Source organism: Schistocerca americana, chromosome 4 (genome assembly GCF_021461395.2).
Source record: "Schistocerca americana isolate TAMUIC-IGC-003095 chromosome 4, iqSchAmer2.1, whole genome shotgun sequence".
Lineage (NCBI taxonomy): Eukaryota > Metazoa > Arthropoda > Insecta > Orthoptera > Acrididae > Schistocerca > Schistocerca americana.
Genome location: NC_060122.1, coordinates 244,127,547 through 244,154,791, shown reverse-complemented (window position 1 = coordinate 244,154,791; position 27,245 = coordinate 244,127,547). Strand labels below are relative to the sequence as shown.

The 27,245-nt window shown below is 41.7% G+C and overlaps 1 protein-coding gene across 6 annotated transcripts in view; it reads right to left on the bottom strand.

Moving 5' to 3' along the window:
• Positions 1–1,086: 1,086 nt before the first annotated feature.
• Positions 1,087–27,245, bottom strand: part of LOC124612878 — a 139,411-nt gene continuing 113,252 nt past the window's right edge. For all 6 annotated transcript variants that reach the window (XM_047141319.1, XM_047141320.1, XM_047141321.1 and 3 more), the window contains one exon: positions 1,087–3,161. In XM_047141319.1, coding sequence (XP_046997275.1) covers positions 2,997–3,161 — 165 coding nt within the window. In that variant the 3' untranslated portion in view covers positions 1,087–2,996. The remainder of the gene's footprint in view (positions 3,162–27,245) is intronic.

Sequence of the window (27,245 nt, the reverse complement as noted above, 5' to 3'; positions counted from 1 at the left end):
TCCATATATTAAATCACTGTCCTCCCCACTCACAGACTTGTCCTTCATTTGCAGCAGGTTTGCTTTGGAAAACCTTATTTGGTAAACTCTTATCAGTTTTATCCATAAATTTCTTGAACACTTCCCAAGGTAAAAAAAAAGTGTGATTCAATAATTATTAAATTTTATCTGCAATATTGTGCTAGCCTTAGGATAACTTTTCAGGTCTTTCAGTCAGGTTCTCTAAAGTTTTGTCTGTGACAAGGTGGGCTAGGTGTCTTCAGAATCTATGAATGTTAGCTTTGATTATCAGACAAAATCTGTTGCTGTGAACAGTATTGCTTTGCACAAACATTGTTTGTATTTTTTTTCCCTTTGTGTACAACTGATATGTGTATGTGTGACAGCTTCTTTTCTGTTCTACAGGAAGGAACATCAGTGAACAAATCGAGTTGGTTGTCATCACTGTATCAGAGTTCTAGCTGCAATGTTAAGTAAGCAGGTACAATGCTACAAGTCCACATGGGGATCAATACAACCCTATCTCCAGCAGAAACATCAAGTTTCTCAATAGAAGGCAATGGATACAGAAATTCATTCCTTTCATAAAAATTGGATACTCTCAGAAGTATTATCTTTTAGGGTTATCTACCACAAATACGGACTTTAAATACACAAAAGACACAGTGTCAAGCAGAGTATTTGAAGGCCTCAAAAATGCAAGTAACTGTCTCAAAATAAAATGGTACAGCTGTGAACACAGACGATTCTGTGTCTCAAAATCTCTCACCATACATAAAATATTTGACATAACATGTAACTCATTTGTCTGCATTACTATTCCTCCAGGTACAAGATTACAACTAACAGGATGTAAATAAAAATACACATACAACAACTTCAATATTTACATTACACAGAGAGAGAGAGAGAGAGAGAGAGAGAGAGAGAGAGAGAGAGAGAGAGAGAGAGAGTGGACTTGTTTGGAAGAACACATCATATTTAAAATAATAGGGGGCTACTTACAGTCATATAAATATATTTCATTTGTAGCTAATAATTATTATATATACAAAACAATGAAAAAGTGTAAGGTACAAACTCTTGTTCTAAGGGCACCACAGCTTTCCACAAATACACATATGTACTAAAATTGTAACACTAGTGTTTGAAAATATGAAGGAATTGGCAAAGAACACATAGTGCCTTGCAATTATTTATGAGATGACTGTTGTAAATCCAATGCACAAAAAATATTACAAATGGAACAAAGTGGTAGGTGTACACCAATATTTCAAGAAAACAGGTATCAAAAACCAGTGCGTTTTCACATCATAATACCTCAGTTCACCAGCAAAGTTTTTTCAAAGGTACAAACCAGAAACAGAAATGTGAGAAATGGTAGCAAACTGGAAGATACGACACAACATTGTCATACTCAAAGTAACTTCATAGATATGAGGAGAACAACACGGACAAAACAATGTCCATCACCTTACATCCTGAACAGAAATAACACGTGGCTTCATATTTATTATTTTACTGCATGTCCATATTTTTAAATTTTCCAAACACTTGACAGAAAATGTTTACAGCAATATGTACATGTTTCTAACAGAATGGACTCTTAAATGAATTTCAGCACAAAATGTTTCACTTACATTACAAATCTACATTATATCATTCACAAATGCAGAGAGACTTTTCTAATACTGTTAAATGATTTCAACATAAATAATTAAAATCCTGGACCTCAAATTAAATTAAGGAGTCACTGTAGAGCTCAGATACATTGAATTTAGGGATCAAATTGTCTTTCTTTGAAGGAAAGGAAGACAGAGGAAGAGATGGAGCAGAAACTCTTATTAAGAAAGGATATTGGCCATGTCCTTTTCAAAGGACCCATGCTGTCATTTATTTATGCAATCTGGGGAAACGACAGAAAATTTATATCATTTGTATCTGGAACACTAATAACAGATATGAATCACTATACCATGTCATTCAGCTTCTTTGAAATACGGGAAAAAGGATTTCTGTCACTTCACATCCTCCACAGAAAAGGCAGACATCCTGAATGAAAGGTTGGGACAGTACTACGAGCTCACAAACATAGTGCAGAAGACTGATTTCCTTCAATATTCCTGTGCCACAGTTGTATGGCTGAACTGATAAATGGTCATGGTCAAGGTATAATACTCCGAATTTTATCATCACTACTTGCTGTTAATGACGGTGATTCACTTTAAAACTATTCTATGCACTTAATTAGCCCCTTGTCAGTTTTCACTAATTTCAGTAAAAAGTTTTCTTGATGCAACACATTGCCAAATGTCTCTTCAAAAATCAGCAGAGATCACAGGAATAAATACAGAAAAAACTTCTTATGAAATATTAGATAATACCACTTCTTATCAGGCAAAAGTTGTCTAGAACACCTATCAGCAGACAATATCACATGAATATGCAGATACAGTGTGAAGACTGCAATAACACAAAGAAAAATTGACTGCCACGTTGACTACTGTAATAGTTTTCATAAGCAATGAAGGCAAGAACTATACTTATCTACAACTACAATTAGTGAAGTACCTGCATGCAATGTGTCTGTTTCCATTCACACATAATCTTAAAGAATCAAGCCCAATCATTTCATACCAGAATTTCCACAGTCATAATATCAAAGTAATTATATATCTCATAGCCTTAGCGTAACAACCAGCATTAACAGTTACATTTATAACAACACACATAAACACATTTAAAATAACATATCACTAAGGATGGGAATAGGAAGAATGGAACCAGAAATACAAAATAGTAGGCCTATTTAAATATGCCTTTTGAAAAATCTTACAACTGTCAGTCATAAAGAAGTAGAAGCATTTACATTAGGAGGCATATTTAAATTCTAAATCGGTAGTTATAGTGCATACTAAAGGATTTTTCTTTGGTCTTAAACTTTTTTGTGTAAGATAAATAAAGCATTCCATAACAAACAAAAATTTATTTTGCTTTTAAGCATCAGGCTGTGTTCTCACAATCTTGACCTTTTCTTCCATTCTCAGTTGGTCTAACTGTAACTGCTTCCTGAAAGCACCTAGTTGGGTTAGAATGCGGCCATGGTATTTGTCTTTACAACTGTCTCCTGCCTGTATTATGTTCTTTTGAACAGCAGGAATCTGAAAACAACCATAGTTCAATAATTAACTTGTGCATAGAAAACAACTACAGTAAAAGAAATCATTGCACAATATTTAAAAAATACATAATGAAATTAGTTATTTACTGAAACTTACTCCACAATATGCATGACTTTAAAAGCATTACAATTTGCAAAATTTTATCCATTCCTCTATCATGCATTCACATGCAACCACAGACTGAAAGATGTAAAGACAAATTTGGAGACTGAGGACAGCAAAAGAGCCTTCAAAAATAAAAATAAAAACATTTTTTATATTTCTGAGAGAATTATTAATTTGTGCTTATTACACAAAGAAAATCTCAGATTTGTAGTAGACATTTCCAAATTATTATTTTTTCAATTACTATGTATACAGCAACATGAGTAGTGGTACATGTGGACATGTATGAATTAGATGAGCACATATTACCATTTGTACACAGCACAACAGTGCGACAAGGCTCACTAAGCAACTTACATTTTGTATATAAAGGAAAAAAAAGGTACAGCAAAAAGGAATTATCCAAATGGGACTGAAATTGAAATATGTAATGTACATGTACAGATAAACAAATTATTAGAATTTCAGAAAAATTTGATGATTTGTTCAAGAGAAAGAGCTTCACAAATTAAGCAAGTCAATATCACGTTTGTCCGTCTCCAGGGCAAGCAGTTGTTCAGCTTGGCATTTGGCATTGGCTGATACAGTTGTTGGATGTACTGACGGATATCGTGCCAAATCCTGTCCAGATGGCACATTACGATTGTCTAAATCCTGAGGTAGTTGGAGGGCCCTACCCAAAATGCTCCAAACAGTTTCAATTGGGGAGAGATACCAGTGACCATGCTGGTAGGGTTTGGTAAGCATGAAGACAGGCAGTAGAGTCTCTCACTGTATGCAGGTGGGCATTATCTTACAGCAATGCGAGCCCCAAATAGCTTCCCATGAATAGAAAGGAAAACAAAATGGATGCAGAATATCGTTGACATACTGCTGTGCCGTAAGGATGCTGCAAGTGGGATACATGGCCTGACAATCAAGAGTGATGGTGTAGTGTGCCATTTCTTTTCATTGCAGGACATCTCTGGTTGTAAACCATGGTATCCTTACACCACAGCAGTAGGTCAACAATATTCTATGCCATGTTTTGCTGTCCTTCATGGCAAGCCAGCCTGAGCTTAAACTTCAGCAAGATAATGCCCAACTGCATGGGGTGAGAGTTTCTACTGCCTGTCTTCATGCTTCCCAAACACTACTTTGGCTAGCAACATCGCTGGATCTCCTCACCAACTGAGAACATTTGGAGTATTCTGGGCAGTGATCTCTAACCATCTGGGGATTTTGATTATCTAACATGCCAGTTAGACAGAATTCGGCACCATATCCTTCAGCAGAATGTCCGACAACTTTATCAACCAACGCCATGTCAAATAACTGCTCACATAAGTGCCAGAGGTGGACCAATGCATTACTGACTTGCTCAAATTGTGAGCTTTTTCTCTTGAACAAATTATACAATTTTTGTGAAATTGTGACGATTTTCTTGCCTGTACATGTACATCACATCTCAGATTTCTGTCTCATTCAGGTAATTCCTTTGTGCTTGGTCTAAAAATGTATTATCAAACACAATGAGATTGTGTTAATGAAAACCACTTACAATACTGCCCAAGGATGTTTTTCCTTTTATTTTATTTTAAGGCCGTATGCAGGTGTGTAAAGTAGATGCCCTCGTATTTCAGATTATTAGCTATTTACTCTTTTAGTTGAGTAATTCATTCTCACTCTTTTACTTGCGGTGGTGGAAGTATAGCGATTTTTATTTTGTATTTCCACACATTGTGAAATAAATAACCCTCAGAATCCTGAGAAAAACTGTTGACTACACCCAACTATGTTATCAAGGAGTTTCTTACCATGACTGACGCCCTGGAATTATTACAGGAAGATATACGCTCTATGAGCAACCAAATTATGTTCACATACAATAGAAGAAGCATATTCGTGATGGCAACAGCCTAATTAACCAGATGTGTAGCAGCGACTTACCCAGGTTCAGACGCAATAATAGATGCAAGTGGCGAGAGGCATGCAAATTACCAGCAATGGCCTAGACAAACAGACAGAAACATAGGTGACGAAAATAGGCTGCAAGCCTTCAAAGGAAGACGGCAGTGGTGTTCCAAGGAGCAGTAACAAAAATGTGCAGTTTATGCATTACAAACAGAAGAATAAGTTTGTTCAACAACTGGTTCACCAATCTAAAGGAGGAACTGAAGCAGTAACGAATTGTTTGTGAGTTGCTATCCTTATCACAGCGATCCCTGCTGAAAAGGTAATAGACACAGATGCATATTCCATGGAAATATCAACAGGCATAGGAAGATTTTAAGATTACCAGTATGTGATGCAAAGGTGGATGGTATGGAGCAAGCTATTCTTGCACTGCCTGGATTGGTGGTGGGTTCAGTTTTATGGATGGATTTCTGTGGAAGGAGGACATAATGTGTGTTGCAGGACCTGAAGTGGTGGCTAACTTAATAAAATCGCCTTCAGTTGCCAATAAACTTTAGAAGTAAATTTAAGAGTGTGTGGTTGGTACCAAGTATGAGCCATGACAAAATGCTGATGGAGTAAGCTCCATAGATTTGATGCAGGCAATCAGTTCCAAGATTAACAAACATAACCACTTTAGGCCTCACAACAGCAATGAGTTGCAGTCTTTATTGACATCAATGGTTTTGAAGAAAAGTCAGGAACTATAAAAATTTTGGACTGCAAACTGCATGTCAAACCAGACAAACTGACTGTTTTGAGCAAGTTAGTCTCATTACAGAAAACGAGGAAAAGTCTCACCGAAGTTAATTCTGGTACTGGTCCATATATTTCTGAATAAGTCAATCTTTGCAGGAAACCTTTAGCTACGAGACGAGCTTTATACAAGACAACATTTACCTTTCTCATATCATTTTCATCTAAATACCCACCTTTGTGTCAAAACATTTACAATCATTTGGCTTAAATAAACAATCTCATGTATTATTTTCTTCCAGGACTTGCAGCTCTCTTTCTATGACATTCTTCCAATTTTCAGCATCACTATAAGACATCACTTCAGTGCAGTGCTGGGGTCATCACCATTCCCTGCTCTCAACATGCCCAACTCATCAACTCCTAAATAATTCAGATTTTATTTTCCTCCTGTTTCTCAAATTGCATCGTCTCTCATCCACATCACCTATATTTTCCTCTAAATCATCAAAAGAATCTTCTCGGTCTTCTCTATCATCACTGATTTCTTGTTTTTCTCTAAGTTGACTTCTGTTCCCTCCTACAACCTCAATAAACATTTCTACTTCTTTCTGCCCATCTGATTTTGAAATTTTGTCTATCTTCACAACAAATAGTATCTGATTCTATTATAGTGACATCAGTTTTCTTCCTAATTTCAGATACTGCTGGCAGCAAGAAAGCTACATCTTAATGTACCTTAATTCTCTCTGTGAGATCCAGTTTCAGTCTCTCTTCTTTGGGTACAAGGACAGACATAAAAGCCCCCAAACATTTTCGAATCTTCTAAGGGTTATTCTATGCTGTAAAAGGCTTCAGAAGGAGTTTTATCTCTGACAGGACTTAGAGCAGTTTTATTTAGCACATAGCATTTGCTCCTTGAAGTGGATGGACTCCCGCCATGCTGAACAGAAATGTTTATATTTCTCAGGCAATAACATCAACACCTCGATTACCATCATTTTGTCTGAAAGAGGTTCACCTGCTTGTTTCAATTTAAGTGCTGATTTCTTCCATTTTTGACATAACTATAACCACCGACTTCTCATCAAATTGAAGAGAGAAAAACTTTTGCTGAAGTAGATGGATGTTCACAGTGGAACCTTCCTCATACATGACAGTAGGTGTGTGAGTGGTGCTAATCTCCATCCAAAACACAATAAGTTCCTGTGCTTTTGTGTCCTTTTCCAGCCATGTTTCTTCCTCAGCTTCTTTCTCCTTTGAAGGCTTAATAGCTACGCCGTCTAAAACCTTTTCGTCTGAATATCACTTCCATAAGGAATTTCCACACCACCCAATTGTCCCTTCCAGACAACTTAAAGCACTGATGCATAGACTGTTCCACCGTGCCATGCCAACACCATGCCAGTAATGCCAAATTTGCTGTTTCTTGCAATACCACGAAAAAACTCTGCCACTACCTGTAAGACAGACTCACAAACATGGGTCTGTAACATGTATCTGGGGCAGTAATTGAAGCTCGATAATAAGACTGTACAGAGTTGATTTAAATATATAATAGTGTGTAACTCAATGGTGGAAGAGAATGATGTACACAGAGCGGAGGGGGAAAAAAGTGCCAGAACAGAAAGTAACATAAACAAAAAAAAAGAAGCATTTCAAAATAACTTCAAAAAAGATTATCAATAAATAACTCATTTGCTACATGAAAGACCCCCATTGTTACACATATTATCTTTGTACTTCTTGGTTAGTAGTTGGAAGTCATAACTTGGCAGGAACTGAGATCTAAAAGTTGGTTTTGTATTACACACATGTTGCACAGCATCTGTCATTGTTTATTCAAATGATAATCACTTGGAAAAGATGTAATAAATCTTTCAACAATGAATTTAACACCTGCAACTTATATTATTTGTATTGGCACTGAACATTAGGTGAAACCAATATCTTTCTGCAACAATCATGAATCTATGCTGATATATGAAGCAAATGTTATGAAATTCAAGAAAAAACGTAAGTCAAAATAATCACTTTCAATTTTGCTATTGGAAATGTTCAGACTAGACCAGACAGCAGGATATGAGCATAAACCAAGATTAAAGACAATGAACCATTTTTCAAAAAGTCATAGCCTATACCAATATCAATAAAGCAATCTGCAGCTGTTGAAATTGAGAAAATGTTACAACAGGCAATAACAGAAAAGTCACAAAGTGGGTACAGTAACCATTTGCTAGTAGTTTAAAAACCAAATGCAGGGGTACGTTTGGTTTGGAAATGAGAATGTTAAATCAAGTAGTAGAAATGGAAAGGAACAGGCCATTCCTATGGGAACAGTACTGGTCAGGCTGAATGGTGCAAAATATACGAGTAGTATGAATGTAACTGACAGTTATTGACGAGTTTTACACTATCCTGAATAAAGACCCTACATAGCTTTTCTTTTCGAAGGGACATCTTATCAATTTAAGGTGTTACCTTTCAGTTTAAACGTGTCAGTATCCAAATTCATGCAAGTTTTACATTTGATATTAGGCAGCTCTCTGTAACAAAAGATTATTCTAGATGTTGATGATATTATTTCGCCAATGTGGACTGATCACATAGATTTATTACAAGAAGTGTTTGATAGATTCAAACGGATCAGTAATACAATAAAACTGTATATATCCCCCCCTCGGAAGATGTTAAATTTCCGCACACATCACAGGTGGAAGAGAGGTCTGACCTGATCCTCAGAGAGTATAGGCAACTAAATGTTCTTAACCCCCCCCCCCCCCCCCCCCCCCCCCCCCGCCTCCATCCAAAAATAGTTACTGATCTTACTAAAAAGAAATTCCTAATGGCACTGGGGCGAGGTTTTTGACCAAATTAAGGAAGATCTTTTGAATGCAAAGCTATTGTACCATCACAACCTGGATGAAGTATTTGTTTCAACTAATGCTTCACATTATGGATTAGCATGCGAGATCTTTTCCAGGATGAATCAGATAATGCAAAGGGCAACAACCATAGCACAGATTTTGCTAGTCAGATATTAAACAAACATGACACTAATGAACCAATGACTGAGAGAAGCAGTTCTCTGGAGTTCTAAGCAATTCAGATTTCTCCTGGCTGACAATAAAGCTGTACTATATATTCTGATCGCCAGGCCCTCACCTTATTCATGAACAGGAAACTAGTTAACCACATGTTCATGAGATGGGTATTATTTCCAAGGGAATTTGATTCTGAGGTTAAATATATACAGGGCATCAAAATGTTTTACCTGATGACTCCTGCAGGTTACCTGTGGGTTTTTAGTATCCATATGGTACATTTGGCTCTAGCAAAAACCTTAGAATTTAATTTAGGTTTTTAATTGCAATAAATTACATTAAGACTGCCATCTCGTTTCCTGATAATGTCAGGCTTCACAAATAATTTGAATCATAACAAGGGCATAAAAAACCTTGCTCACAAAGCTATGAAGAAACAGATGATGGACTCCGTGTTAAATGAAATTATTCGGTTTATTCAAGGAAACACTTTACCCAACGATAAGACTAGTAAATGGTTAATACGTAATGTAATAACATACTGGTGTGGTACTATTCAAACCGCTATATAGCGAACTTGTGTATGAGTTTTGTAATGAATAAGTTAATCGAGTACATTCACCAAGGGTATGAACACTTTGTACTTAGGAAATGTATACAGCATATGATTAAACACCATTATTTCAAGAATATGGGAAGATTAGTAAAAAATGTCATTCACTCTTGTCAGATACGTTAAAGGATAAAAGAAACTTCTTCAATAGTAAAACATAAAGCATGTACAATAATCCCAATGGGGTTACGGGATCTGCTAGCAGTCGATTTATACAGGCCATTATCTAAAGGAGGTGGAATGGTGTATATATTTGTAATAACTGAATACTGTTCTGAGCTTATCGGTTAGTTTAAAAGAAGAGGGGAGGGACCAAACTGCTAGGTCATTGGTTCCTCGTTCCAATTAAAGTAATCGAGACGTAAAAAACACAGCTGGAAAAAATGAGAAAACCACAAGAATGATAGAAGAGCAACAAACACTAAAATGGACAAAATCGAACAAGAAAACCATAGTGAGACGCAAGAAACATGTAGAAGAGATCAGAACAAGGGAGCAGATTACCATGGCTGGCTGACCATGAGAACAAAAAGGAAAAGCCAGTCACTCAGCAACACATTAAAACCTCCACTCTAAAAGCACTAGGGTGGAGGACACAGAGGGACAAAGGACATGTGCTAAAACTTAGAACAAATGATAAAACCCATCCTCACAAATAAAACGTAAAACTAAAGCTGCTGTTGAGGCACTGTTGCCCAACACCAAAGGTAGGGTGCTGTGAAGTTATAAGTCCGCCGCAGAGCGGCTAAAAGTGGGCAGTCCAGCAAAAGGTGGATGACCGTCATATGTCAGTCACAGCACGCCGAGGTGTAGGTAACCATGTGTTAGCCACATATGGCCACTGCAGACCTGGCAGAGGACAACTGATTCCGTATGAGAGGACCGCATGGAAGGCTTCCACACATTCGTAGTCTCCTTAATGACACGCAGTTTGATGTTCGTACTGTTATGCCATTCCGTCTCCCTAAGCCAAAAAACCCTGCGGTGTAAGACAGAATGCATATCAGTTTCGGAGATGCCCATCTCCAGAAGCAGTTTCCGTGTAGCCTGTTTGGCCAGCCTGTCAGCAAGTTCATTGCCTGGGATTTCGACATGTCCTGGGGTCCACACAAACTCCATGAACGACGAGACCGTTCACGGGCATAGATGGACTCCTGGATGGGCACTACCAAAGGGTGGCGAGAGTAGCACAGGTCAATAGCTTGTAGGCTGTTCAAGGAGTCAGTACTGAGGAGAAATGGCTCACCAGGGCATGAGGGGATGTGCTCAAGAGCACGAGATATGGCCCCCAGCTCTGCAGTGAAAACACTGCAGCCATCTGGCAAAGAGTGCTGTTCAATATGTCTTCCATGAGGATACGCAAAGCTTACATGACCATCAGGTATTGAGCCGTCTGTGTGAACCACTTCAAGGCCCCGGTACATATCGAAAATTGAGAGGAAGTTACAGCAGAAAGCTGCAGGGTTAATGGAGTCCTTAGGGCCATGTGAAAGGTCCAGAAGAATGTGCGGCCTAGGTGTACACCATGGAGGTGCACATGAATGGACCTCGAGGAAAGGTAGTAATGGGAACAGAAGCGAACTGACCTAAGCCGCCGATGCGGGAGATGAACCGCCGTGATTGGGAAAAGGAGACGGTAATTCGGATGTGCAGGAGAACTATGAACGTATGCAACGGAACTGGCAAGCAGTTGTGCACACCTAAACTTCAATGGAGGGACTCCGGCCTCCACCATGACACTGGACACCGAACTCGTTGTAAAAGCTACCATCGCTAGGAGAACGCCATAGTGGTGCACTGGGTCGAGTAAACGCAACGCTGAGAGTGGAGCCTAACTGTAAACCAGACTCCCATAGTCAATGCGAGATTGAAAAAGGGCTCTGTAGAGCTGCAGCAGCGTAGAGCGATCTGCACCACAGTTTGTGTTATTCAGGCAGTCAGTGGCACTGAGGTGCTGCCAGCACTTCCGCTTAAGCTGACGAAGACGAGATAGCCAAGTCAACTGGGTGTCAAAAACCAGTCCGAAAAATAGATATGTCTCCACTACAGTGAGTGGATCATCATTACCTAAAGCTCTGGTTCTGGATGAGCGGTGCGATGCCGACATAAATGCATGACACAAGACTTCATGGCTGAAAACTGGAAGGCGTGGGCTGGAGCCCATGACTGCGCCTTGTGAGTGGCTCCCTGTAGGTGCCTCTCAGTAACACCAGTGCTGGAGGAGCAGTATGAAATGCACAAGTCATCCGCATACCAAGATGGTGAGACCAATGGCACTACAGCTGCTGCTAGACCATTAATAGCCACTAAAAATTGACAGACACTCAATACAGAGCCTTGCAGAACGCCATTCTCCTGAATATGGGGGGAACTATGGGAGGCACTGACTTGGACATGGGAAGCACGGGGCGACAGGAAGTTTTGGATAAAAATCGGGAGCAGACCCCATAAAACCCACTCATGCAATGTGGTAAGGATATGATGTCGCCAGGTCATGTTGTATGCTTTACACAAGTCAAAGAAGATGGCAACCAGATGTTGGCGTCTGGAAAAGACTGTTCGGATGGCAGACTCAAGGGACACGAGGTTATCAGTGGTAGAGCGACCCTCACAGAAGCCACCCTGACATGGAGCCAGTAGGCCACATGACTCCAGGACCAAACCCAGCTGCCAACGTACCTTACATTCCAGCAGCTTCCAAATAAAGTTGGTGAGGCTGAGGGGCCGGTAGCTATCCACATCAAGCGGGTTTTGACCGCTGTTGAGACCAGAATGATGGAGCTCTCCCACCACTGTGAGGGGAAGACGCCATCGCACCAGATCCAGTTGCAGATGACAAGATGTCGCTTGTAGTCAGACGAGATATGTTTAATCATCTGACTGTGTATCCAATCCAGCCCACGAGCTGTGTTGGGGCAATGTGCAAGAGCGCTGAGGAGCTCTCACTCTGTAAATGTGGCGTTATAGGATTCACTGTGGCGTGTCGTCAACGAGAGGACTTTCCTTTCCATCCGCCATTTGAGGGTGCGAAAGGCTAGGGGGTGATTCTCCTACGCAGAGGCTTGAGCATAGTCCTCAGCAAAGTGCTCGGCAATTGTGTTTGCATCGGTATGTAACACGCCATTGATGTTAATGCCAGTAACACCTGTTGGGGTCTGGTACCCACAAACACATCTTATCTTTGTCCAGAGTTGGGAACGTGACGTACAGCACCCAATGGTCAACATACACCTCTTTCAACACTCCTGTTTCTGTCGTTTTATAAGCTGGCGAACGCGGGCACGGAGCCACTTAAAGGCTGTTAGGTGCTCTAGGGAAGGGTGACGCTTGTGTCACTGTAGAGCTAGCCGACACACTTTAATTGCCTCAGCGACTTCCGGAGACCACCAAGGGGTCACCCTAAAGAACGAGGGATTGCGTTTTCCACCGCAGAAATGATCGTTATAGTGACCTGCTCAATGACAACATCGATGGCACCATGTGAGGGAGATTCAACAGTGACAGCAGAGGTGAAGGCTTCCCAGTCTGCCTTGTTTGAAGCCCATCTGGGTAGGCGTCTGTGGGAATGATGCCAGGGGAGTGACAGGAAGAAGGGGAAGTGGCCACTACCACACAAATTGTCTTGTGCTCTCCAGTGGATAGACGGGAGATGGCTAGAGTGCAAACTGAGAGATCAATAGCTGAATACGTGGCATGTGCCACAATGAACTGTGTGGTAGCACCTGCATTTAAGGAGCAGAGGTCGAGTTGTGACAGTAAATTTGCGACCTCCCTACCTCGGCCAGTAAGCATGGCACCACCCCACAAGGGGTTATGTGCATTAAAATCTCCCAAAAGTAGGAAAGGTTTAGGGAGTTGATCAATCAACGCAGCCAATACGTTCAGGGGTACTGCACCATCTGGAGGAAGATATACATTGCAGACAGTTATTTCCTGTGTCGTCATTATCCTGACAGCCAGAGCTTTGAGAGGGATTTGAAGGGGCACAGGTTCACTACATACTGAGTTCAGGACATAGATGCAAACTCCAGCTGACACTGTATTACAGTAACTACGGTTCCTGTAATATCCCTTATAGCTGTGGAGGGCAGGGGTCCGCATTGCCGGGAACCAGGGTTCCTGGAGGACAATGTAGAAAGCAGGTGTAAAGGTTAACAGTTGCTGTAGCTCAGCCAGGTGGTGGAAAAAACCGCCGCGATTCCACTCGGGGATTACGTGACCATGAGACTGAGAAGGCATGAAACACTCAATAAGGCAGTCTATGCCTCAGGGTCACCTGCTGCCACCAGATGAGTACCTGTGCGATCGACATCCATTGTGTCTGAGGGCTCAGCGAGATGTAGGTCCTCAGTGGATGCCAGAATCTCCCCCTCTACCACAAACACAGAGCTTGTAGGTACAGGTGGTGTGTGTGTCACTGCAATGTCTTGATTCTTGGGGGTCTTTTTCTTTTTAGGTTTCTCTTCCTGCTCCTTAGCTTTGTCCGGCTGGGAGGGCTTAATTGGTTCAGTCTCAGGGCTTGAGGAGGGCTCTGAAGCCCTATGACCAGCTACCCGTGGTTGCTTCAGCCACTGGCAGGTGCCAAATTTGCCACTGGTAGGAACCTGAGGAGGGACTGACCCAAGGGATCACTTCCTGGCGAGAGGAGGCGAAGAAAACTTGCGGGGCGGGGGGTGGGTGTTGCTCCAGAAGTAGGTTGCACAGGAGCATCAGGGAGGGAAGTGGCCCCATCATCAAGGGCACAGGGGGAGTCTGACAGCTCTGAGAGCCAACTGTAGTTGGTGGAATGGAAGATGGTAGAACCGTTGTCATAGCAGAGATGTAGGTTGATGTCATATGCACAGGATGTAGCCTCTCATATTTTCTCTTAGCCTCAGTGTAGGTTAGTCAGTCCAGGGTCTTGTATTCCATTATTTTTCTTTCTTTCTTTCTGGAGAATCATGCAGTCTGGCGAGCAAGGCAAATGGTGCTCTCCGCAGTTGGCACAGATGGGATGTGGGGCACAGGGAGTATTGGGATGTGAAGGACATCCACAATCCCAACAGGTGACGCTGGAAGTACAGTGGGAAGACATATGGCTGAACTTCCAGCACTTAAAGCAGCGCATTGAGGGAGGGATATATGGCTTTACGTCACAGCGGTAGACCATCACCTTGACCTTCTCGAGTAATGTGTCATCCTCGAAGTTCAAGATGAAGGCACCAGTGGCAACCTGATTACCTCTCGGACTCCAGTGGACACGCCGGACGAAATGGACACCTCGCCGCTCGAAAGTGGCGTGCAGCTCATTGTCAGACTGCAAAAGGTCCCTGTCAAACACGATACCCTGGACCACATTTAAGCTCTTATGGGGCGTGATGGAAACACAAACATCCCCCAGCTTGTCACAGGCAAATAGTGTCCATGACAGGGCAGAGGATGCTGTTTTGATCAAGACCGACCCTGATCGCACTTTGGACAAGCCCTCCACCTCCTCAAACTTGTCATCTAAATGCTCCACAAAAAACTAAGGTTTCATTGACAAGAAAGATTCTCCATCAACTCTCGTATATACAATGTGCCAGGGTGAATAAGCTTCGCTGCCATCCTTAGCCTGGCATTCCTTCCATAGCGTGGCCAGGGAAGGGGGTGGACACAATTTGGGGTCATATTTCTTAGCATTGGCTCCACGGCGTGTCACCCGTCCTGATGCCACCCATTCTGGCCAGGGGCCTTTCCCATGGGCGCCACCCAACCGCAGCAAAGGCCACCTGGCAAGATGGCCATTGCTGGGAGTCCCTATGCCCCAGGGTGACAGGCACTACTCCTTGGCATACATGGGGAGTTAATGGCGTAGGCATCAGCAGAGCGATCCCTGTGTGGTCAGGGGGCTACAACCAACAGGATAAATGGCGGCCCCACCACTATGGACTGGCTATCATGCTGGATATCAGGTGCAAACGAGCTAAAAAGTCCATTATCGTCGACAGTGCAGAAAACAATACTGCACAGAGGATGGAGGAAAACACACCCAGGAGGGTGACCTCGCCCAACAGCTGGAGAATGAGCGGAAGTGCAGATCCACGTAAAGGATGTAAGAGGTCTCAGCGTATGATGGACACTATGCACCATGTAAGGCACCATTTCCCAATTCGCTCGCTCTTCGGGAAAATTTTAAAAAATGGATGTCAAACCCTACAGGGAACCATCACAAAGGGCCAAAATGTGTGAGACTTCTTTTAGTTGCCTCTTATGACATGCAGGAGTACTTCAGGCCTATTCTAACCCCTGGACCCACAGGGGGAAATACTGTTCTAAGTTTGATCATATCTACCAAAAACTGCTGATGGCCAGCACTTAGGAGAAGTTTGCAATTTTTCATTTTTATGCACGTTGATACCGAATCTCACTTCTGTCTTGAGGTGGGATGTTATCTTAACACCACCATCCCACATTGTTGGATTGAAAGAGGTGGACAAAAAAAATCTTGTTCATTGTTTTTGCCTCCCAGATCACCAGATCTCACACCTTGCAATTTTTTTCTGTCAGGGTACATAGAATACAGAGTCTTTGTTCCACCTACGGTAGCTACTCTTCACGCTCTGAGAAATCAAACTGTGAAGCTGTCAATTCAATAAATAGGGACCTATTGATTCACATGTGGAATGAAACAGACTACTGTTTCAATGCTTCTTGAGCAACACATGGTACTCATGTTGAGTGTATGGTATAGTATTTGTGTGAATGTAAAACTTTGAAAGTTCCTCTACCCAGTGACATGCAGAATGTGGTTCTATATATTTCAGTTTCTCTGTCATAAGAAACTGAAATATGTTCTTTCTTTTTGAATCACCCTGTATTATTCTTGAAATCTGTAGACAACCAGAACTTACATAACTATTAACAAAGCGTAGAAAAAATAATGAGCAACCATAACACAAGGGTTGGCTTAACATTTATAGAAGAACTAGGAATTTCATGTCTTTTTGGATTTGTGAATATGTAAAAACATATTATGCATGTCTCATGCACACTCTGTTCATGCTTTTCACATTACAATTAAAAAAAATCAAATGCCTTCAGATCTTAGATTTGTTCGTGTTTTATTATGAGGGTACAATTGTTATTAATTACCAAAAAGTTGAAAACTGGTGAGCACGTACTGTAAATTTCCCTACAAAACCATTTTGTTAGGGAATAATGTTTGTTTTGTCGTACATGCAAAGTGTTTTAATGGGATTATAATCCTAAAGCTATTTAAATATTTCAGTCAGTCACTTAACAAACAAAATATTACGTTTTAGGTGAACAATGGGCACTAATAGAGTGGCATTAAGCTATTAGTTATGTTTTGATCTTGACTCCTGATGTTGCTCAGTTTGGGGGAAAGATATGAAGTGTTCCCAATCATTTAATTAAAACACCGCCATCTTTTCCCACCCAAGCAACAGTTATCTGAACATATATTATTAAGTGTTTCTCAAGGTATTAAAGAAATGTGTGTTTTTTGTTGGTTTCACATAGAATGCACAAGTTCATAACAATTCAGTCCCACTATTACATACTGACATGGCATGCAGTAGTGCAAATCTAGGAGATATCTGCTGATGGCCAGCAGTTAGGAGAAGTTTGCAATTCCTTTGTCAAGTTCAGCACTGTATATAGTGTATTAAATTGATAATGATTCTGTAATGAAAATTGTATTAGTCTATGGTGAGTTATGACACAATGGAATTACAAACATAGGCTGTGAGCAGGCACTGATTGAAATCAAAGGTGGAAGTTGAAAATTTGTGCCAGACCAGGATTCGAACTTGGGTCTCCTAATTACTAGGCAGTTGTTCTGACCACTAAGCTATCCAGACACAGTGGTCATCACAACTGCACGGACTAACCTAGCACTTCTCCTGTCAGAACCAGATTCTCAACTTATCCCTTGCCTATTATCCTCATTACTCACAGTATTTGCCAATGCCTGTAAGAGTTTGAGCCTGTGTGCACCTGCACTCATAAGATCGATGGCCATCTCACCACACACACACACACACACACACACACACACACACACACACACACACACACACACACACACCTCAAAGGAATTACAGACATTAGCTGTGAGTAGGTGTCGATTGAAATCAAAGAGGAAAGTGGAAAATTTTTGCTGGATTGGGATTTGAATCTGGGTCTCCTGATAACTATGTATCAACGTCCACTCGCAACCAATGTACATAATTTCTTTGTCTTAACTCATATTGGCTAAAAGATCAAAATAGTGTCTTTTCTTTCAGACATGTCAAAAAGAACAGACACCACACATAACATATCGAGTTCTTAAGAGTTTCTCATGAAGTCTGTATCAGGACTGTACTGAATCCATAGACCAATGGTTATTTTATGTTAATGTGTTTATACTGATGCAAAAAAAAAAAAAAAAAAAATCTTGCTCAGAGAACATTATTACTGAGAGGAATATATTTTGGAGTTGTGATATACAGGGTGATTAATTATTAACGTTCCATGCTGAAACAAACTAACCAATGATGTCAAATTTCAACATAATATTACTGAAGAAGGCAGAAATGTTATTTGGGGGGAGGGGAGAATTTAAAAACCTAGATGGTGCTGTATGTGGCAGAATACGTATGGCGAAGGATGCAAAGCACACAGCTATTTCTCAGTTTGTGTCCGAGATGCTTGGCGTAACTGTTTCAATGCAGAATCACATGCTTCTAATAAAGCTCTGCAGAAGTTCTGTACACCCACGGGGATGAAAAAAGGCATTGGTCCAATGTCTCCAAAGGCCCTGGAGAAAATGATTATGAAATTCAGAAAGACAGGTTCTTTTGAAGTGCAATGTGGCAGTGGGAGAAAAATGATGGATCTGATGTCAGTAGATGATGTCCCTACAGCACTGCAGAAGAGGTCAAGTGCTGGTGTGCACCCATGTTGTGCATGGAGAACTGCCCGAACTTTGGAATGCCTGTGAGCATGGTGCATAAAATTCTATGAAACATCCTCTACTGCTGTCCACATAAAATTACCACTCTGATCCCTTGTGGAACACACTGTTTCTCAATTTTGACTTGGGGCAGAAGACTGTGGACAGCAATACTGAACAAGTCTAGTGGCAGTCTCGTGACAGTTAAAACCAGATTTCATTCACACTTTTTGTGTAGTTTTTGGCTGCAGGACAGTTAAAAACCATGCCCATCTGATGTAGTAAGATGGGTTTACCTAACTAACAGTGGCGTAACTGTTGAATGTGCAACCCACAGCCATTGTAGTGCGACTCATCCGTCATCTGTAGCTGACCCCATTTACTTCAAGACACTTACAGTGCCATCTAGAGGGAAAATTTTCATTAATTTCTTTTATTTCCATTTTGTTTCGGCCTCCTTCAATATGTTCAAATTTGATGTCATTCTGAGCAGCGTTTTGAAACTGGGGCTTTAATTAATATCACCCTGCACTTCAAGATTAAAAGCATGCTAATCTGTAGTATCTACAAAAAAGAAAAAAAAATACATTAAAAAAGAAAAATATATTAATGATTATTTACAAAATATTGCTAATAACAGGCTATGAAATAATATCCCTGTCACTTTAATTGAGAGGAGGAATTCTGATCTGGTTCTGCGTAGCTGATATGAGCATTTGAAGTAGTAAGTTTTCAAGTTAAGCAAATCTTTATGGTATCTTGTGAATGGCAGAACAAATCTCCTTCGAGATACAAGATAATCAAAATATAAGCATTCAAATCAGACAAATTAGTCAGAGAAAGGAGAAAAGCCATATTTATGGTTTGTGGTGTTCTACTGGTGACACAGTGCTGCACATAAAAGATATCAATTAATTAAGCCTTATACATTCCAACACAAGAGAAAATTGCTACAGGATTTCGCAGCAACACTACACTACACTACAGAATAAAGAGCCAGCTGTGTTTCATTAGAACAATATTTTCTGAATTGGTGCCAATATCCCCCCTCCCCCACCCAAGGTATCTCATAACACTGGAACATAGTACATATTCCTGAATCCTGCTACAAATTAATGTTGTTGATATAGGCCCATAACACAGTGCATTACTTTTATTTTATTTCTTGTGTATTGGTGTGACTCGTGCAACTTTCCAATCTTTGGATACAGATCTTCTGTCTTAACCAGCTGCTAAACATGAATATTTCATTAGTGTAGTACAAAAGGAACTTAACTGGTACACATTCCAGTACAGAAGACTTGCCTTGATTAGATGACTTAAGTTGCTTTGTTACACCAAAGGTATCTACTTCTAAATTACTCATGTTGGTAGCTGTTCTTGATTCAGATGGTGTTTACTGCATCTACTTTGATGAAGGAATTAGGGAAAACGATGTTTAGGAACTCCAGTTTAGTGGTACTGTCATCCGTCACACATGACCATAATCTCTGGATTTTCCAACTTATTTCAAGACAGAATTTTGTTATGGGCTATATTAAAAGCATCAGTTTTTAGCATCTGAAAACCATTGCCAAGCTCAGAGATTTTCTGTTCTTTTAAATCTGACCACCCTGTCCAATCCACACAGCCCCCACTAACCATGCAGCTGCCCCCTGTGCATAGAGGCCACCTGATGTATTAAGCAGATCCTGGCAACTCTCCACACTATGATACAACTCAAGGAATCTGCAATATACACAGTCACAGAACTATCTCAGCCTCTGATACAAATGCTCCACTCAATTATGTACCAAATGTCCACAGTCAATCCTGTCAATGACACTGCAGGTGGTCAGCTCTGCCTTCATTTTGGAAGCAAGACTGGTTGTCTTTACCACTTTAGTCAGCTGCCAGCAACCAGAGAGAAACTCTTCTGATCTGAATTGACCCTGTGCTCTTCATTGCACCTGGAAGAACCCATTCGACATCTGGGATGACTGTCTCCAGTGAACACAGAGTGCAGACTGGATTTCTTCTTTTCCTTGGCAGCCACATCCCTAAGGAGCTGTACCATACACCTAACATTAGAGTTCTCAACTATCAATAACCCAACCCTCTGTGAATGCCCAGACCCTGCAGGTCAGCTGCGGGATCTTTGTCAGCCTCTGAAATCTGTTTGTCAGGCAAACTGGGGAGGCCTTTCGATTTGTCTTGTGGAAAGTCTTTTGCTACCTTCCACAACCTGAAATTATCTCCCATCTGACCACGCGTGATGAGTCAATCTCAATGTGGGCAATGACAGGGCATATCACGGCAGTGGAACAGTCGGGCGACATGTGGGACATGCTGCACGTCCCTTGGATCCCCATGTCTGACCCCCATAGTGATGTCCATTAACTCAGTCGAGCAATCCAAGATGAATGGATTACAAAACTGATCTGAACACAGCATTCACAGTCCCTACCTAGACTAAAGACAATGTACATGTATACTACACAAACACACAGACTAAGCTACAAAAGTAACTTGCTCCTCCTTAGAAGCTTGTAATATAATAAACAAACAATTTATACAGTTGCTTCTGCTTGAATGGTGATGGGTGCAATAAACTAAAATATTCCTATGTGAGGTCTGCTGAAGACACCCTACTGTGGTGAATTTGAGTCTTAATGGCTTCACTTAAAATAATGCAGGTCCTATGAGCAACAAGGGCATCATAAACTGACAATATATCGAGGCAATATAGTAGCTGATAGCCAAGGTTGCATTCAAACAATGAGAATGAATGAAATACCTTGAAGTAAGTGCAAATTATGATCTAGGGTAAAAGTCTGTTGTGAGCTAGGCAGCATAACATATTATATATGAACACACAAGAGTAGCAAAAATTGACAGCAGGGTCTCCTCAAAGGTACACTTGTAGATGCTGGGTGTAGTGTATTACACCCTTAATATGTGTAGAAGTGATTCATGATTGATTTGCTTTGCTTTGTTTCAGATAAAGTACAAAGTTGTTATAACTAAATGTTCACTACACTCTCTCTCTCTCTCTCTCTCTCTCTCTCTCTCTCTCTCTCTCTCTCTCTCTCTGTGTGTGTGTGTGTGTGTGTGTGTGTGTGTGTGTGTGTGTGTGTGTGTGTGTGTGCGCGCGCGTGTGCGTGTGTGTGTGTGTGTGTGTGTGTGTGTGTGTGTGTGTGTGTGTGTGTGTGTGTGTGTGTGTGTGTGTGTGTGTGCGCGTGTGTGTGTGTGTGTTTTGAGGGCAATTTCCACATTAGTGATGATGAACAATGAGGAATGAGGACAACACAACACCCAGTCCCCAAATGGAGAAAATTCCCAACCAGCCGGGAAATGAACACAGGCCTCTTCGGTTGGCATCCAACCATGTTGACTCCACAGCTACCAAGACGGAGGCTTTCACTACCTGAGAATGCCCCCACGAGAAACAAAGGAATGTAAGACAATGCACAATGCATCCGGCACAATCAGCCTCGGTAACAGCAACTTCCACAACTTGTTGCACAAATGGCTGTCGGCCTCTCCCAGGAGCAATTCCATATCTCCAGTTAATTTGAACTTCCGAATAATGTTCTTCAACACCAGTTGGGAAATAGGACCTTTCCATATTCCTTTAATGCTCCGATAGGAAGAGCAGCAGCAATACTACTGCTGTTGTTTCAATAAAATAACTTTATGACTAAAGCTCTCCTCACCTCATCCAGACCCATGTTGACTGACTGCAACTGTAATGCACACTGATGCATGTCTCTTAGCACTACGATGCCATACCAATTACAGCACCTAATCACAAGTCATGACAGTAACACTACTAACAACACAAATCCTGCAGGTCGCAGTCTGAACATCATGCCTATAACGTTGGGTACCCATACAGTAATAGTTTTCCATGTATACTGACTCAAGTAGAGAAAGTTTAATTACAAACACCCCATATTCCTCTCCTAAAATGAGAATTTAATGAATGTTTAGCATTAATGCTTGCGGCACAGCAAATTATTAGCTCATACTCTATAGTAATCCCACTTAACTCTTATTATTTTGTTACCATCTGTGAGGAGAACCTGGCATAGAAAACATAAGTTGATAGAAAGACAACTCAAATTGTGGATGTGTGAGGCACAAGGCACAAAAATGTGTAGAATGATTAATGAATTCTATCCTGCAGCCTATTTTTCAGTTGTGTTTCCCAACCACCACCAGATGAATGGGCAGTGAAAATTACAATCTCACCCAACAAATGTACACACACCAACAACTGATACGTTAATAGTGTAGGAGAGAGCAAATCGATAAGGTTACCTGAACCTTAAAAAAATATATTATTCTAACATAATTATTTTACAGGGAATGCCATTTTGTCCTGTTTTGTACATTTATCTGTATTTTGATGTTTTCTTTGTAACCTTCGTAGTTCAGAGTGATTATAATTAAACTTTCAAAGCACTGTAGAAATAACACCACTGGTCAGAATGATATCAAATAGCAATGAAATATTACCGGAGAAGGGGGAAAACGTATAGCAGAAGAGAAATAAATAGTTACAAAATATAACAATAGATGGTGCTGTAAGCATTATAATTTAATAGTGGTCTACTACAAATAACAAATGAATCATGCAACAAGGCCTAACGTGTATGTTTAATGTTAAACAAACTGTACTGTGTGCATGAGTGTACTGGTGTGATACATAAGCTCATCCACCATGGCAAGGTCATATCACATAGGATGGGAAAAACAGATTTTTAATTGTCCTGAGGCCAAAAACCGCATAAAAAGCATCACTCACATCAGTTTTTAATTGTCCTGAGGCCAAAAGCCACATAAAAAGCATCAATGAAAATCAAATCAGATTATTAACTTCCGTGTGACTGGCACAAAACATGTTCAATATGTTGTCCACCGTTTCCTGCAAAAATTGAAATCGAGCAACAGCATGTTCTGCAACTGATCGAAGTGTTTCCGGGGTCATGTTCAGAATGTGTTGCACAATGTGTGCCTTCAATGCAGCCAAGTTTGCAATCAGAACACTGAACACATCATCTTTCAGACAGCCCCACAGCCAGAAGTCACACAGATTAACATCAGGTGATCGGGACAGCCAGCCTGTAGAGAAATGGCGGCTGATAATTCTAGCATTTCCGAAATGGCCCTTCAGTAGTTGCTTAATGGAGGGAGGGGATAAATGATGCCGTAAACCCGCATCACACAGTGACTTTTTCAGGATGAAGTGGTACTGGTTGATTTGTGCGTCGATTTATTGTTGCCCATATTCGAGAATTCCGTATATTGACATATCCTGTCAGTCGGAAGTGGGCTTCGTCTGTCCACTTCCATGCGAGCAAGAAATTCTAAAGTGAAGGTCTTTCTTGCTGGCCGTTCAACAGGAAGCAACTCGTGCACATGGGTAATTTTGAATGGATAGCAAAGAAGGATATTTCGTAGGATTTTATGCACCATGCTCATTGTTATGTCCAATGTTCGAGTAATTCTTCATGCACTATACATTTGCACACCGCAACTTCCACTGACATCGAATCAATTTGTTTCCTCCCTCTACCAGGTTGCACACCAAAAGAACCCATCTTTTCGAATTTCCGAATCATTTTCTCCAGACCCACGGCACTCATCAGACCAATGCCTTTTTTCAAACCCTTCAGTGTCCAGAACTTCTGCAGAGTGATGTGTGCACATCAATCCTTGCAATACAGCTTTGCATGCAGAGCATGATCCTGCATTGAGACAGTCATGGCAAACGTCACAGACTCGAAAGAAGGAAAAGCCGTGTACCTTTCATGTTTATACCAACTTCAATGGGTCATGCGCATGACAGGTGTTTTACGTACTCTGAGATACACCGTGCCATCTATTGATCAATTTTCACACAATTTTTTTTCTTCTGCCATACATTTCCCCCTTCTCTGATAATTTTCCTTTGCAATTTGGCATCATTCTGACCAGCGTTGTTATTTCTACAGCATTTTGAAAGTTTAACGTTAATTATAATCACCCAGTATATTAATAACTGGAACACTATCAGACAAGTTATTGATGTGAAACTTCCTGTCAGATTAAAACTGTGTGCCAGACCGAGACTCGAACTTGGGACCTTTGCCTTTCGTGGGCAAGTGCTCTACCACTGAGCTACCAAAGCACAACTCGCGACCCATCCTCACAGCTTCAGTTCTGCCAATACCTCATCTTCTACCTTCCAAACTTCACAAAAGCTCTTCTGAAAACCTTGCAGAACTAGCACCCCTGGAAGAAAGGATATTGCGAAGACATGGCTTAGCCACAGCCTGGGGGCTGAATTTCATCCTGCTGTCAAGGGTGGGGGGGAGGTGATGTGATGGGGAAGAGTGACACGATGTGCAGGGGTTGTTGACAAGGCGGGGGGGGGGGGGGGGGGGGGGGGGGGGTGAGGGGGGGGGGAGATGATGCGATGAGGAAGGGGGGGGGGGCCATGATGCGATGGGGAACGGGGGCTACAAGATGGGAGTGGGTAGTAGAGCTAGGAGGGTAGTGGCACTAGGGGGTGGTGGTGCTAGGGGGAGGCTAATTGGAGGGGTAGGTGAGGTTAGAGCGAAGAAAGGATGAGTTTAGCGGGAAAGACTGGGAGACTGAGTTTAAGAGGAGTGAATGGAGTGTGAGGTGGGACAGTGACAATAGAGACATGGATGGGGGAATTTTGGGGAATGGGAAAGGAGGGTGAGATGGAAGGGACATGGAGCATGAGCGAAAAGGAAGAGTAAGACATGGAGTAAAAGGGATGTGGAGGGAGGCTGAGAGAGGGGGGAACGAAGGAGTGGAGAGAAAGGGACCAAACTACAGATTCATCAGTCCTTTTTTCCACATTCAAAGAGATCGTGGAGTAAAAGCATTTACCAAAAGAGTCTGCGAAGAACAAAAGGAGGAAAACTTACTGGGAAAGACACTGAAAGAGAAAACGAAAGTGGCAAGAGAAAAGCAGAGAATGTGCACTCAAAGGAAAAAAGCCGTAGAAGTTAATAAAAAAAATATAGCAGATGGCCTTGGCTGACTGATTTCAAGAAGAAAAAAGTATGAGCCAGCCACTTTGCAACACACTAAAATATCCAACCTAAAAGACAAGGCTAGAGGAACCCAGATACAGAAAAGATGAAACCAAAATGAACAAACATCAAAGAAAGAGGGAGGAAGAGTTAAAACGGAGGGAGGATGGAGGCATGAGAGAAAAGGCCAGACGCGCAATCTTAGATTTTGTGATAAAAAATCCTCTCTCAAATAAAACATAAAGCTATATTAGCCGTTGAGGCATTGTCTCCCAACACCATTGGCAGTGTGTGGTGGGAAGGTTAAAAGCCTGCCGCAGAGCAGGTAAAATTGAGCAGTCCAACGAGATGTGGATGACAGTCAAGTTGGAACCACAGCGACAATGAGGTGGGTTCTTGCAACGGAGGAGGTGACCATGATTTAAACAAATGTGGCCAATGTGGAGCCGGAAAAGGACAATGGAGTTCCTGTGAGTGGCTCGTATGGATGACCGCCACACATTTGTTGTCTCCTTGATAAAATGTAGTTTATTTGGTGTACTGAGTGTGCCCCATTCAATATCACAGATTCGAAAAACTTTAAGGCATCAGACCAATCAGAGATCAGTCTCTAGCGGGCCGATCTCCAGAGCTGGTTTACTGGTAGCCTGTTTGGCCAGTCTGTCACCAAGTTCATTGACCAGGACTCGACATGTCCTGGGGTCCAAATAAAGGACAATGAACGTCCACTGTTTCCGAGAGCATAAAGATACTCGTGGATAGTCATTACCAAAGGTTGGCAAGGGGAGCACTGGTCAAGAGCTTGTAGGCTGCTGCTTAAGGAGTCACTACAGATGACAGCGGATTTACCTGCGCAGAGGTGGATATGCTCAAAAGGATGAGAGATGGCTACCAACTCTGCAGTGAGAACACTGCAGCCATCTGGCAAGGGGTGCTGTTCAGTATGTCCAGCGTGAGTGTAAATGAAACCAATGAGACCATCGACCAACAAGCTATCGGTGTAAACTATGTCTAAGCCCTGGAACACACCGAGAATAGTGAAAAATTGCTGGCAAAGAGACTCATGTGGAATTCAGCCTTTCGGGCCTCACAATACGACCAGACGAAGCTGTGGTCGAGGCGTGGACCGTGGAGGTGCACACTAGTGGATCCACGGAAAGGTGGTAGGGGAAAAGTGCAGAGTACAGCAAGAAGCAACCAGACACAGACTGCAATTGGAATTCCTGTCTGGGCTGCCGCGGTGGGAGACAGATCGCCATGTTAGGGGAAAGGAGACAGTAATTTGGACGGTGAGAATGAATGCGGGGCAGTATCATTCGCAAGCAGTTGTTGTTGCCTGATCCATGGTGGAGGAACATCAGCTTCCACAGGAAGGCTGTTTACTGGGCTCGTTTGGAAAGCTCCTGCCACAAGTCGAACTCCACAATCCTCTTGGATGTCAAGCAAACTGTGTGAAGCACCAATTCGAACTATGAAATGTGGAGCAACAAAAAGTTCCGTATAAAAATCTGGCGTGGGCCCCAGAGACCTCACTTGTGCAGAGTATCAAGGATGTGGTGCCGCCAAAAGAATTGGTAACATAGGCTTTTTTCAGGTCAAGACAGATAACAATAAGATGATGACACAGGGAAAAGGCCATTTGGATGGCAGACTCCAGGTAGACCAAGTTGTCGGTGGTGGCGTGCCCTTGGCGAAAACCACCCGTGGACTGAGCCAGAA